Source organism: Pseudoliparis swirei, chromosome 23 (assembly GCF_029220125.1).
Source record: "Pseudoliparis swirei isolate HS2019 ecotype Mariana Trench chromosome 23, NWPU_hadal_v1, whole genome shotgun sequence".
NCBI classification, from domain to species: Eukaryota; Metazoa; Chordata; class Actinopteri; order Perciformes; family Liparidae; genus Pseudoliparis; species Pseudoliparis swirei.
In genome coordinates, this window is record NC_079410.1 from 10,642,427 (window position 1) to 10,656,657 (window position 14,231).

The window sequence follows — 14,231 nt, forward strand, 5'->3', positions numbered from 1 at the left end:
CATTGTAACTAAATGTGCTGCCTGTCCTCTGCTAATAGATTTATTGGGAGGATGAATAAAAAAAACGAGGCTTCTACACAATGACCTCTGCTGCACAGAAGCAGTGGTAGAGCTGCCATTTATCCCAAATAAGGGTAAATGCAATCTGGGATTGGAATTAAATTAGCACGTGATGTACTTTATGTTTAAATAAACAAAACGTTAAAAAAGACTTGCACTAATAATTCAACTTTTTTTTTTATTGCAGTTGATGTCAAAATTGCCTCCATACTCAGGAGCTCCAGTCATTTGGCAGCTGCTAAAGATTTTTTTTCCCCCTTTTTAATTTTATTCAGTGCTTTTAACTGTCATCTTAGGTTTGGTAGTCTGTCTGCTAAATAAAATATGAAGCGTCTATTTCTGTGCTCACCAAACACTCAGGAAGTGACTAATGCTGTGTTTACCTGGCCCGTTGTCATGTCGGAGATACATTAGTTATACAGAGCTTTCATTAACGACCTTGTGTTTTCTTCCACAACAGATTTACCTAAAGAGAGGATCATAGGATTTGGATATGGTTTGAATGAGCAGCTCGGCTTGACCTCAAGAAGACAAACGCCCGAGACTGACACTGTAGCCTAATCAAGCCTTTCATTTTTAAATCTTCAGTATCTTTTTCCCTCTGATTTACTGTTCTATATTTCCTATTTGAATAAGAATTAACAGCACCACTATTTTTTACGAAGTCACTGATTGCAAATGGTCTATAGGGGCCCGAGTGGGAAGGAAGTTAGCTGTTTAGTATCAGAACCTCCGTATGAAGTGACAGTGAAACAAGTGAAACATTTACCGGTCAAACAACCACAAAGGAGTGTAAAGCAACTACAGAGCGACTACAAGTTTGGCTGTGTTACTCCCACGGAGGACGGGTGAGGGATCTGTGTCCATGGGCCAGTTGTCTTATCTGTCCATGGTTGTCCAGTATTTGTAATTGAAAAAAGATTATTAATTTCTATAGTTTCATATCAGAATAGTTTAAGTTGTTGATGTGGCATATATCTATTTCACTGGATATACAATCTAACTGTTAATAAAGTAGGCTACAATCTAGTTCCAAGAAGCACGGCTTTAAATTCATTGAGTTAGACACTCAAAATAACAAAAAAGGACAGGAGAGGTGGCTTCTTGTCCACTTGATGCTCCTGGAAATGTGATCCTCGCTGCAGCCGGGCTGCGTGCTGCCTCCAGACATCACGGGAGGAGAGTCCTGAGGTAAAGCTGCATGTGATTGAGAGGCGACGCATCAGGAGACTCCACGAGAGGAAAGGGAAGGTTTCATGAGTCAACCGCCACAGGGATGGATGTGAGAGGTCAAAAGGACTATTACGGTATGTTCATTATTGTGAGTTGTTGGAGTATTTGGTAAGTGTAATGTGTACACATGAGGGCAATCTGATCCACACAACGTTGAATCATCACTTCGTATGCAACATTTTGTATTAGTTGAGTTATTTTGGAGAAAAATACCGTGGAGGATTTGTTAATATGACATGAAGTTATAGAATTTGTGGTTTCTTGTCTTATAGTACATTGGAGTAATAGATACACTTTTGGCTCACTGATGAGTATTGTACATGTGTTTATTTTGTAGTGGCATATGAGTTTAAGTTGTAAACGTCTGTCCATGTCCATCAGGTTATTATCATAAAGTTGAATTAGTTCATTGTGAGCACAACCACAAATAGGCAAACGCCTTGAAAATGTATATTAAATTAAAAATCAGATTTGATCAAAAGCTGTTATTCAATCGTTTAATATACAAATGTAATTCTGCCATTGTGTTCATTTCAACATTTTCTCCAGCTTTCTTAATTTTACCCCTCAACAGGTGGTCAGTCATTACAAACTGTTAAATCCACAGCACTTAATCCTACATTCTAGTGGAGATCTAAATATATTGAATATGTCTTGCTACGATACAGTAGAGGTCTTTACTCAGTGTAAACATTATCTAACCATTCTGTAAGACCTTCTGTAAGAAGCTGGACCTCAGGATATACGGTAGGTACTGTCACACAGTGTAAGTGTTGAATAGGCGGCTCATGTGAGTGCATTTGTCAGGCTGATAAAAAAAAATCTAAAAACATGAAACTCCACACACACTAATGTTGCAAGGTAGTTGAACACAGAAGAAATATTTGGATTATGCACAAAATACCGATTTCTCTTTGAGGGGGTGGGAGGGCTGTAATTCCTGGATTGGGGCCAGAGGCTGTAAAAGGTCAAACTTTTCTGATACCAACACAATGAATCATAACATATTATCCCTCCTCCAGCCATCAGGAGATCCATGGAGCTGTGCGGTCCCAACATGAGTGAGAGGGGAGGATCTCTCTGCCAGGTGAAGCAGCTTGCCTGCCACAGTGTCCCCCTTTGTCGCCTGCAGGCTAGTGGGCCCCACATACGCAACCTCTCCCACCAACCGTGGGTCAACCACCCGGCCGCTGCCGCTGCCTCCAGCCCGACAGTGGCCGTCCGCCACAGGGTGCGCGGAGCCATGGCGGCCGGATGCGGCAACCCGGAGTGTGGGGTGTCCAGAGTGGGAGAGGAGGCCGCTCCGGCCCGAGGCGCCTCCACAGGGAAGGTGGTGGTAACAGGAGGAGGGGGATACTTTGGGTTCAGGCTGGGCAGAGAACTGGCCAGTCAGGGGATGTCGGTGGTCCTTCTAGACATGAACAAGCTTCCCTCTGACATCCCTGATGGAGCCATCTTCTGTCAGGTATGGGTCAGTGAAGAAGGACCTGCTTATTTTTTAGAATCCTCCTATTTATCTGATCTATATCTATTTCTCTCCTAATGTTGCCCCTTACCAATTTAGTTCCAGTCAATGGTAATACTGAGGCGGTTTGACTGCACAGAACACAGAACTGACAAATGGCAACGATTCTTCAGTCATAGCCTACAGCTGTGTTTTTCGGTTTTTATTTTTGTGGAATTTTGACCTTCACTCCTCTTTCTTTTAACGCCCCTTCACTACTCTTTCTTTAAAATGTGTAGCATAGACATATAAGACCATGTATAAAGAGCAGTCAATAGTTAGATCTCATATTAAAGGCCCAATACATGCCAAATGGTTTAATTTATACAAGACTTGAAAGGATCAGTAAAGTCTTAAAGCTTTACAAAGCCTCTTGTGAGCTACTTATCAGGATGATGCACAATATGGCAGTAATATTAATTACTTTTACCTTCACGATTTAAAAAAAATAATTATCAATGTGTAAACCTACAACTACATATGTATTAGAGTTAATAAGAACATTGTTTTCTTTTTAAAAAGTACATGTTTTTGCCACAACATGCACATTTAATGCAAATAAATAAAAACAAATATCAATAAATTCAAAGTCTTTCTGACATCTTGCAGTAAATAATATTGCATTCCTGCTTGGGTATTTTAGGATATTTTACTTTGCTTTCATTTTGGTTTACATAAAACATACAGAATCTGTCTTTCTTACTCCTACTGGACTGTAGTGTTTCTTTTCCTGGGCCCGTGTCAGTGTGTCTTGTGGTTCGTCTGGCTGGACACAGACACAGGGGACTGATCCGCCTCCGAGTGCCAGCTGCTGAGTGGTGCAGAGAGGGCGGAGACATGATTCAGGTTTCACCTGCAGGCCTCATGGCACACTTACCTTAATTACAACTAGCCCTTCGTGGGATGGATATTGACTCTCACGTACTCTGACTCTGAAACTGCAAAGTTCTCAACTTGTCACACTGCTGATGTTGAGAATACGCATGAGGCTCAGGAGCTAGAGCCGGCCGTCCACGAGCTGAAGTGTCCTTGAAGTGACACTGAACGCCAAATAGCACCAGCTGGTTGGCCAGCATGTCTCATGAAATGCCATTGGTGTGTGTGTGTGTGTGTGTGTGTGTGTGAAGGAGAGGTTACAATTGTAAAGTGCTTTTGATATAATGTCCATTTTTCAAAATCCAATTAATTTACACAATAAATGTGCTAATAGCAGATACAAGGGTTTAAAAGCAGTCCAACTAATTAAGATAAGTGTCCTCAGAGGTGGCATTGATGAATTGCTTTCTTACAGAGTGACATCCGGGACTATTCTTCCCTCTATAAAGTGTGCGAAGGGGTCGACTGCATATTCCACACAGCGTCTTACGGCATGTCCGGACCAGAACAGGTGACTTCTCTTCAAATCTTCTGCTGCGTCTTTCTGCCACTTAAATGTGAAACAAAAATATATAATCAGATAGTGAACAGTGAGGATATTTATAGAATGATAAAGAGCAAGTGTACTTTATTGTCTTCTGTGGCAAAATAAAGTCTATTTTAATTTTAATTCATTACGTTTCACTTAAAAATGTAAACTTTCCCTCAGAGAGACATATTGATGCAGCCTTGCTTTACAATTGTGTCATTGATCATCGCTCTGCTGAGAATAACGATCATATACATTCTCCACCCAAATTAGCATTGCGGTCCTACAAAACGGCGACTTTTCTATTCCTCCTTTTCTTCTTACTTGTCAAAGCCTGACACATATGTTGTTACCTTCAGTGCAACTTGTACACAGACAATTCAGCCGCAGATCTGTGTGTGTCGTGTTAGTCGTGGCTGATGTATCATCGATGAGCAGAGAGGAGACGCTACAGAGTTCTCACTTCTTCCTTAATCCCCAACCCCAGATTTATTTCATCTTCAAACTTGCAGTCTACATCCACCCCAACAGACGCTGACTCAAGTGACATCACTTGAGGGGGTGCATGAGAGAGCGAGTGATGTAAGACTAAGTGTGTGCTGACGGAGGTTTGTTCTCATGATGACACAAATAATGCTTATCAGGATTTCTGATATCATCCAATAACCCACATTGCAGGTTAGGTCACTGAAAAGTACGAAACGGGAGGTGAAAATAAGGATGTGTCTTAATGATTATTGTTTTGGTTTTTGTTCTCTCTTTCTGCCAGCTGAGGAAAGAGCAGGTGGAGTCAGTCAATGTTGGAGGGACAAATAACATCATAAACGGTAAGGATTCATGTAAAATTATTATTATTATTAATCATAGTGCCACATACACTGCAATGAATACATTACATGAGTTCTGAATATAATAAAGATTTAGAAATAAGAAAGATTTTCAAAGCTCACTTGGCTAAAATGTAAATATTGGAGCAGAGATATTTTAAATGTTTGATGGCATTCATGTCTGTGGAGCATCAATTGATATTGTAAATACAATTTTTTTTAAATCTGCAAACACCCATGAAACACCCTGAAGTCTTCGATGTAACGATGTGCTCTCTTTCAGTGTGTAAGGAGAGGAGCATCCCCAGACTGGTGTACACCAGAACCATCAATGTGGTGTTCGCTGGGAAACCCATTGAGGAGGGAGATGAGGCCTCTGTGCCGTGTGTGCCCCCTGACCTAGTGAGTCAATAACAGATTAAAAAACAAACAAATGTATCAAACGTACTATTGAATAAAATTCTTATAAATGTCCGATCCACTGGCGTATCGCCGAACGAAGACCCCAAACAAAGACCAGGATGTGTGAAACGCCCCATACATTTCCCGACACGAACACATTGTCAATGTGTTTGTTTCTGGCGCAGCACATCGACCACTACTCCAGAACCAAAGCGATCGCAGAGCAGATGGTCCTCTCGGCCAACGGATGCTCCCTGAAAGGTGTGAGACGGTCAATCAGTGTCGACAGCTTGACCACAGGCGGGAGAGCTACAGTGTGTAAAGTAGTGTAGTCACGTTAATATTTTACCATTTTCGAATACATTTTGACGGGTTTCAAGTTCCTCGAGATTCTTTACATGCGTGAAGCGTCACATTTCCTCCTTCAATGCAACCCGACACCCCGTCAGTGACCATCACCGTATCAATTAGGCTTAGAGCCACGAGCTGTGTCGTTACACATTTCAGGTCAACGTTCATGGATCTGCTTCAGGAGGATGTGGCTTATATTTATTTCCACTGCCTTCACATAGACAAAGACACAAAGTACAACATACATTTACTCAACGACTTTATTACCTTCGCATTGAAAATGCGGAAGGTTATGTTTTGATCGCCGTGTATTTCTTTATTTATTTATTTATTTGTATGCGTGTTACTCGCATAACTAAAAAAATATTAAACCGAATCGCATGAAATTTGGTGGGATGATTGGTTATTATCCGGGGACCATTTGATTAGATTTTGGGATCGATCGGGTCAAAGGTCAAGGTCATTAAAAGGTCAAAATCTTATTTTTACAATACTTTTTACAGTAGGGGCGAGATCCCCCTAGCGACGCTGGCACTCAGTGGCACCTCAGTGGCAAGTCTGTGGCAAGTGCCGCTCGGTGCCAGTACTCAGCGACAACTCACTGGCACCTCACTGGCACCTCACTGGCAACTCACTGGCACCTCACTGGCACCTCACTGGCAACTCACTGGCACCTCACTGGCACCTCACTGGCAAGTCTGTGGCAAGTGCCACAGACTTGCATAGATAATGTATTTTTTTAGACTTACTTAAAATATGCATCTGATATTGCTGTACAGTACTGCTGTACTATATTGAATATTGTTTTGCTACTACTACGTTTCACTTCGTAATATATAACACTTATATACCATGATATGTATAATGTACCCGCCTTTCTTTAATAATAAAAAATATATAATTATTTTTTTTACCATGTCATACTGTTATACCTCCATGAAATTCTCCTTTGAGGAGATGCCACTGTTAGTCTAAAGTTTAAGCACTGGCACTCAGTGACACTTGCCATCAGTTGCCAGCAGTTGCCAGCAGTTGCCAGCAGATGCCACTACTAGTCAAAAAGTGCCACTACTAGTTAAAAAGTGCCACTACTAGTTAAAAAGTGCCACTACTAGTCAAAAGTGCCAGCAGACGGAGGGTCGGCGCGGTGACGAGTCTGCGACGATTTAGTGACAAGCTTCACTGAAGTGCCCGGACAGCGGAAGAAATCACTTTCATGATCACAGAATGGAGGAGCTGCGGTTTAGCTAGATAGATAGATAGATAGATAGATAGATAGCTAAAATAGCTAGATACACAGATGGATATATATATATATATATATAGTGTCTTTTTGTAGACACTTACTTACAATATGCGATAGTGCTGTACATTACTGCTGTACTATATTTAATATTGTTTTGCTTCTACTACGTTTCACTTCGTAATATATTGTAGCGACCCTGTGAAGTGGCTGTCAATCAAAGTGTGGCACCGTGCATGCTGGTCGAGGGGGCGTGCCTGTGATTGGCGGAGTAGAGGGGAGGCGGGGTTAACCTGTCGGAAAACGGGAGTTAAGGGTGGTTGACGGAACCGTTGTTGTTGACTTTCGACCTGCTAAGCTGAGAGGAACACGCTGTCTGTGTTGGTGGATGCCCAATAAAGGGAGGATTAATAACGTCGTCCCGTCTCCGTGTCATCAGTGCCATAACGTCCGAGACGTTACAATATCATGGTATATAAGTGTAATAGATTACGAAGTGAAACGTAGTAGTAGCAAAACAATATTAAATATAGTACAGCAGTAATGTACAGCACTATCTTATTGCATATTGTCAGTAGTGTCTACAAAGACACTAATTTATATATATATATATATATAATTAGTGTCTTTTTTATATATACACACACATCCATCTGTGTATCTAGCTATTTTAGCTATCTATCTATCTAGCTAAACCGCAGCTCCTCCATTTTGTGATCATGAAAGTGATTTCTTCCGCTGTCCGGGCACTTCAGTGAAGCTTGTCACTAAATCGTCGCAGACTCGTCACTGCGGCCGACCCTCCGTCTGCTGGCACTTTTGACTAGTAGTGGCACTTTTTAACTAGTAGTGGCACTTTTTAACTAGTAGTGGCACTTTTTGACTAGTAGTGGCATCTGCTGGCAACTGCTGGCAACTGCTGGCAACTGATGGCAAGTGCCGGCAAGTGTCACTGAGTGCCAGTGCTTAAACTTTAGACTAACAGTGGCATCTCCTCAAAGGAGAATTTCATGGAGGTATAACAGTATGACATGGTAAAAAATAATTATATATTTTTATTATTAAAGAAAGGCGTGTACATTATACATATCATGGTATATAAGTGTTATATATTACGTAGTGAAACGTAGTAGTAGCAAAACAATATTCAATATAGTACAGCAGTATTGTACAGCAATATCGTATTGCATATTTTAAGTAAGTCTAAAAAAATACATTATCTATGCAAGTCTGTGGCACTTGCCACAGACTTGCCAGTGAGGTGCCAGTGAGGTGCCAGTGAGTTGCCAGTGAGGTGCCAGTGAGGTGCCAGTGAGTTGCCAGTGAGGTGCCAGTGAGGTGCCAGTGAGTTGTCGGTGCCAGTGATTGCACTCGCCCTCTCTCACTTTTTATCCAATTGGCATGCAACTAATGCCAACATGTTCATAATTCAATGCCCAATCTTGTGATATGCGAAGGTATGCGCTCTACCGAGTGCCCGTTCTAGTTTTAAATGTGTGTGAGGTGACTGGGAGGCACTTTATTTTGAGTATTAAAAACTCCATACATACAAACCCTTTGCCTAATAATACCAAACATATACTAAGGACCCAAACTTGTAATGGTATTTTGAGGTGTTCATCCAACTAGTTATACTTTTGGGACAAATATTTTACATACAGACTTATAAAATACAATGCATTGAAAGAGTAAACAAGTGCTCTCCAATTGCAGTTGTTGGGTGAAGGTTTAATTCCTCTCATGTGAAGGTGGAGGTCTGCTTCGGACCTGCATCCTGCGGCCGTGTGGCATCTACGGACCAGAGGAGAGGAGACACCTCCACAGAGTGATGGTGAGAGTGCAATGCATATTGTCATATGTTAAAGATGTGTTTTATGTTGGCACTGGAAAGATAAACATCATGCAGTGTGTGAAGCCTCTCAGGCAGAATGTGTTCCTGCCTGAAGAGTTTACATTTTTGATGGAACTCTCCAGGCGTCCCGTTACAGAGGCGGCAGAACAGCCCGCTGAAGGGCAGGGTGGTGTTTATGTTCTGGGCCAAGTTAACTTGTTATACCTTGTGTATTGTTGGTTGCCTTCCAACAGATCCACTAGTCAATTATAATTCATTATACTTGACAAGTTTGAGTTTATTAGTATGAAAACTGTTTTAAATCTGCGCTCTTAGAAATATATGGTGATACGTTTTGGGTTCTCATAGGAGAATCCTTTTTGGGTTCCATGGTAGAAACTTTTGTAAAGATTTCTGGTGGAGCTATTTCCACCAGAAAGGTGGGTTCTAGTGGTTGCACCTAGAACCCGGTGTTTTACCTAAAGCTTTCTGGGAAAGCTTCCACGCTGAAGTCTCTTTGGAGATCCTATCCAGAACCTCTTCTTTCTTTAAGGGTTGCGAGAACCCACCATGGGGGTCTACTGAGAACCTATTTATATCTCAAACCCTCAAGACTGATTTGGTGCAGAGCAATCCAAAACAATGATGGTTCACAATCACATTTGTGTTTCCCGTTTTAACACCCATTTTTTTCAACAATCCATTAAGAACTCTTTCTTCCAAAAAGGGTTCTTAATGGATCTCTTAGTCTTACAAAGAACCCTGAAAAACCCTTTCCTAAAAAAAATAAGGTTCGAGAACATCAGGCCTTCAGAAATAACCCGTTTGGAACCCTTATTTTAAAGAGTGTGGAGCCAGGTTGATTGTGGTTTTGGTCATTTTATGCCAACTTGCATGTTTGATTTTGTTTTGCACCCTTTAAACTGTCCTCATACTCCACATGCACAGTTCCCTTTTTACTGCCCACACTCTGCTTTATGTCAATCTATCAAAGTATAAATCCACCAGGAGCCCAACATACAAGAAAAATGACACAAGCCCCTTTCAACAATATAGAAATGGGATCGTCATAACCATTCAAATATATTTATACTAGAACAGTCGGATTGTAAATGGAAAAATCCTCTCTCTCTCTCTCCCTCCCTCTCAGGTGAGTGTGGAGCGCCGGTTGTTCAGTTTCAGGTTCAGGGACCCCCGGGCCCGGATGAACTGGGTACATGTAGATAACCTGGTGCTGGCCCACACGCTGGCGGCCGAGGCTCTCGTACTGCAGAGGAGCTGTGTCGCTGTGAGTCAGGACAAACGGACAATAGATGGACAGACAGACATGCAGACGATGAACTGATTATTGGTTATATTTAAAGATAATGAGTCCCTCACGACCCTGTGGAGGTTAAGCTGTTACAGATACATGATGAGTAAAGACAGTTATCCCATTGTTTTTGGTTCTCTTGCAGAGTGGACAGGCCTATTTCATTAATGATGGAGTTTCCGTTCATCTATTTGAGTGGTTGACACCTTTGGTGAGTTAAATGATAAAGTGGGTGATATTCTATGGGTGATATTCTATGTCAACAGATCTCATGAAAATACAAAAAATAACAATTAATTTATGCTTAAATAACTCCAAAGTAAAGTTTGTTAAAAACTATAGTGCCTTGCTGTTTTTCAAAAGATTACTGAGCTTTTTAAAAACAAAATAATTTATTTGTGACACATTTTTAAAGACTCTCATCCACATTTAGGAACGAATGGGCCTGAGGCTGAGTCCGATATACTGAGTAGGAACATTAGAAAGTTGTTAGTTTGGGCCTTTTCGTGGGAAATGTTGACACAAAAAAATTAGACTATCTCCTGCATAATCCTTTAAACTATTCTGGATATTTTCAGTTTCAGTAAATGTACAGTAAAATGGATTTTGGCAAAAATCAAAACAAGTGTTTCATGTCACCATTGCAGTTTGAAAAGCTTGGCTACAGCAGACCGTTGATACACCTCCCTGTTTCACTCGTCTATTCAGCAGGTAGCTCATCTCCCTTTCTCTTAAAATAATACACATTTTAAATATCCCTTATATTTTAGTACACATCTTTTGGGATGTTTTTAGACTAACTGCCTGTTGGATATTTTCTTCTATTTTCAGCCATCCTGGTGGAATATTTGCATGTAGTTCTGAGACCTGTGATAGATGTGCCCCTGCTCTTCACCAGAAGTGAGGTAATCATACTTATTTCTACCTCTTCTGTCTCCTTTTTATTCGACTACACTCAACTTCTCGATAAGCTCTTTCGGCTGTCTAAACTGAAGTTAATTAAGTGAGGTGCTTTTGGGATCAGGATGACATATCTCGAGTGGTGACAGTTACAACAAGCTAAAGAATAACCTGCTTTATCATCCATTTGACTCTGAATAGAACTGTAATCTACTAAATGAACATCATGCTGAATTGAAAATGTTTTGAAACTAGCGAATGAGAACATAAAGTCATGTATACAATGTTTACTGGAGGTAATATCTCAAGTGAGAAGTAGGGTCATTTTCTCATAGATTTCTATACAGTCTGACACTTTGCATCCAAAAGACTCGCCCCCTGCTGGCTGTTAGATATAATGCAGGTTCAAGGTACATCGTCTTCACTTTTCAGAGGAGGTATTTAAGTCTCTCCCACAACAGTGACGACAGACTTCATTAGGGCGAGTATTTTCCTATCAGGCCTCCCTTGCTCTCCCGTCCCTTGTCTGATGCTATCTCTTGTGCATAAATTATGAAAAACCAAAGAGAGCCTTTAATTGATTCAAAATATTGGCAAATAACAAATTCTCAATGTTCTCATAGTCGCAGGTAGCATTTCATTACTATCTGCTGGTCTGTACTGCTATTTAAAACAAAGGAAAAGAATGACGTGTATCAGGATGAGGGATGTTTGCAGTAATCCTACCAGGGGAGACCTTTACGATGCATCTTAAGGAGCCTCCGTCCCGACCTGAAAGGTCCTCATGAATGTGTGATGAGGCAGAAACCAAAGCTGAGCCCGTGGGCCTGCACCTGGAGCTCAGCCTGTCGACAGCTGCTGGCCCGGGGATCGATGATTGTCCTGTGAATAAAACATAAACTGCTGAGGGTCAGAACAGGAAGTTCAAGATAAAGTCTTCAGGAAGGGATCTTAGTAGGCCTACAGGTTCTCGGTGCACGACGTCAGGCCACTTCACCGGGATCAAAGGATCCTGCCAACTCTCAGGTTATGTGCGAGAGGTGTTTTTTTCTCGCCCATAAATTTCAGGTCTGCAAAGACGTCGTTTCAAATGTCAAATGAACTACAGTTGAAACACTGCAGAGAGCTGCATCAAGGTTCAGGACTCAACTGGCCATTAAGGGATAAGTCTGGTGATATTATATATATTAACAAGTCCAATAAAAATACCAAAAACAACGATGAATTGATTCTACTAATAAGTATTTTTTGGGTAGCCAACTTCTGATATATCTTATTCTCCTGTGCCATAAGGCTTCATTGTTGTCTAAACTATAAACAAGGAGTCTTAATTAGGATAAACATAATAATAACAATAATAATAATCTTCATGACCACTGTAGGTTATTTCTTAATTGATCACACATTGTAGTCTTAGTACGCAGCTGAAAATAGTCCCCAACAAATGCCCTATTTAACCTGTTCATGGAGTGTTTGTTAAATACTACAGTGCCCAGCTGATTTAGGAAATTATTCAGACCCAAAATGAATCTATCTACGTGTTCTCTGTTTTTAATGATTCATGTTGAATGAGAGAGCTTGAATGAAAGCACCGCCTTACATCACTACCACATCAGCAACATCTCAAACTACACACTTTGTCCTGAGTTCACTGGTGATCATGCCTGTGGCAGTGAATTACTTTTCAATGCTGATTCATCTCAAGCTAAGGAAAATTGAAACAACAAAAAAGTCCCAGCGATCAGATGGAGATAATTAAATTAATGTTGCTTGTCAGGTCAGGCAGGATGAGCACGACTCAGCAGTTTGTGGTTGCGGTATGTCCATCAATGCTGATATACAGGGAGATCAATATAATGTCAGAGATATTTGCTGATTGAAGCAGGTTCACGTCATGTGTGAAAAAAAACTCTGTGGAAGGATGGAAAAATGAGAAATAGCTTCAAGGAACTCTCAAGGAACTATTCCGTCACATCACTTGCAGACACCTTATCCCCGAGCGGGAAGAAGACGCAGTAACCGGAGGCCTCCATCAGTCACAGGCGATCAGATTGTAAAACCAAGTTGACCAAATTGAGGTTAACGTGAACGATTAGCCCGAAGGTATAACCTTCACCGTCTCTTCTCCAGGACTTCTCTGCAGCAGCGTTTGGAGTCTCTAAAGATGTCTGTACCGATGACACATTTATAAATCTAACATAAACATCTTCCACTGCAGGTGAGGAGCATAGCTGTGAGCCACACCTTCAAGATTGACAAGGCCCGTCGAGATCTGGGTAACAGTCCGAAGCCCTACAGCCTGGTGGACTCTGTGGAGCAGTACCTGAAGTCCAGAAAGCCTCGCTCTTTTCAGCGTCTCCTGGACCTCCCAGCTGCCCCGTCACCTCCTCGTCATGCTGCTGCTGGGCCTCAGTCTGCTGCTACTGATGCTGTTCTGCATGGTCTCTCCAAACTAAATGATGGAAAGCGAGTCAATAAACTGATAGTTCGGCAATTAAATGTATGATGATGTATCCTCGCCACATGTTACTTATTTATGAAATCCAGCAGATCAGGTTTTGTAATCATTTCTCCCGTCTTTTTAATGTTCGTATATGTGTCTGATTTTCAAAAATGATTAAACTACCAGGCTGCTGAAAAGTATTAGAGTTGTGTAAATGTTGTTGATTTCTCTAGGCTACCGTGTTAAGTTACTATGTTTATAAAACAAATATTAAAATGTCACTGATTGTATTTAAAGCATGTTCCCAGGTTCTATGATACTGATTTGCTTTTATTTACACATTGTTACAGTTAGTATTTAATTAGAAATAGCAGTAACAATGAATGCCTTTAATACATTCCCTCTGTCTTCTTACATAATTTGTAGTGACATGCAGATAATACAGATCCAGCATATCACCTTTTTTGTTTTGCTCTCAGATTGCCACAAGAGGGAGCCCTTGCACTGTCAAATACTTGTTCCAAAAAAATCAGACTACGAATAATCTGTAAGAGAAAAATGTGTGTGACGCGTCACGCAACCGAGTACACGAGTGTTCCAGACTCTGGTTGTGCATCCATAAAAAAATAACAGAAATCTGGCAGCGGTGGGATTCGAACCCACGTCATCGAAATGACTGGAGCCTAAATCCAGCGCCTTAGACCACTCGGCCACGCTACC

The 14,231-nt window shown here is 41.1% G+C and overlaps 1 protein-coding gene and 1 non-coding gene across 2 annotated transcripts; one reads left to right on the forward strand and one right to left on the reverse strand.

Moving 5' to 3' along the window:
• Positions 1 to 1,336: 1,336 nt before the first annotated feature.
• Positions 1,337 to 13,598, forward strand: sdr42e2 (short chain dehydrogenase/reductase family 42E, member 2). Its single transcript, XM_056406953.1, is given in 13 exon segments — positions 1,337 to 1,367; positions 2,316 to 2,758; positions 4,089 to 4,184; positions 4,972 to 5,029; positions 5,313 to 5,431; positions 5,617 to 5,692; positions 8,774 to 8,856; positions 10,007 to 10,144; positions 10,314 to 10,379; positions 10,816 to 10,879; positions 11,000 to 11,073; positions 13,287 to 13,411; positions 13,413 to 13,598. Coding segments are annotated over 13 exon segments (1,485 nt in total). The 3' UTR covers positions 13,525 to 13,598.
• Positions 13,599 to 14,149: 551 nt separating this feature from the next.
• Positions 14,150 to 14,231, reverse strand: trnal-uag (transfer RNA leucine (anticodon UAG)). Its single transcript has one exon. It is a non-coding gene; the product is annotated as a tRNA-Leu (tRNA).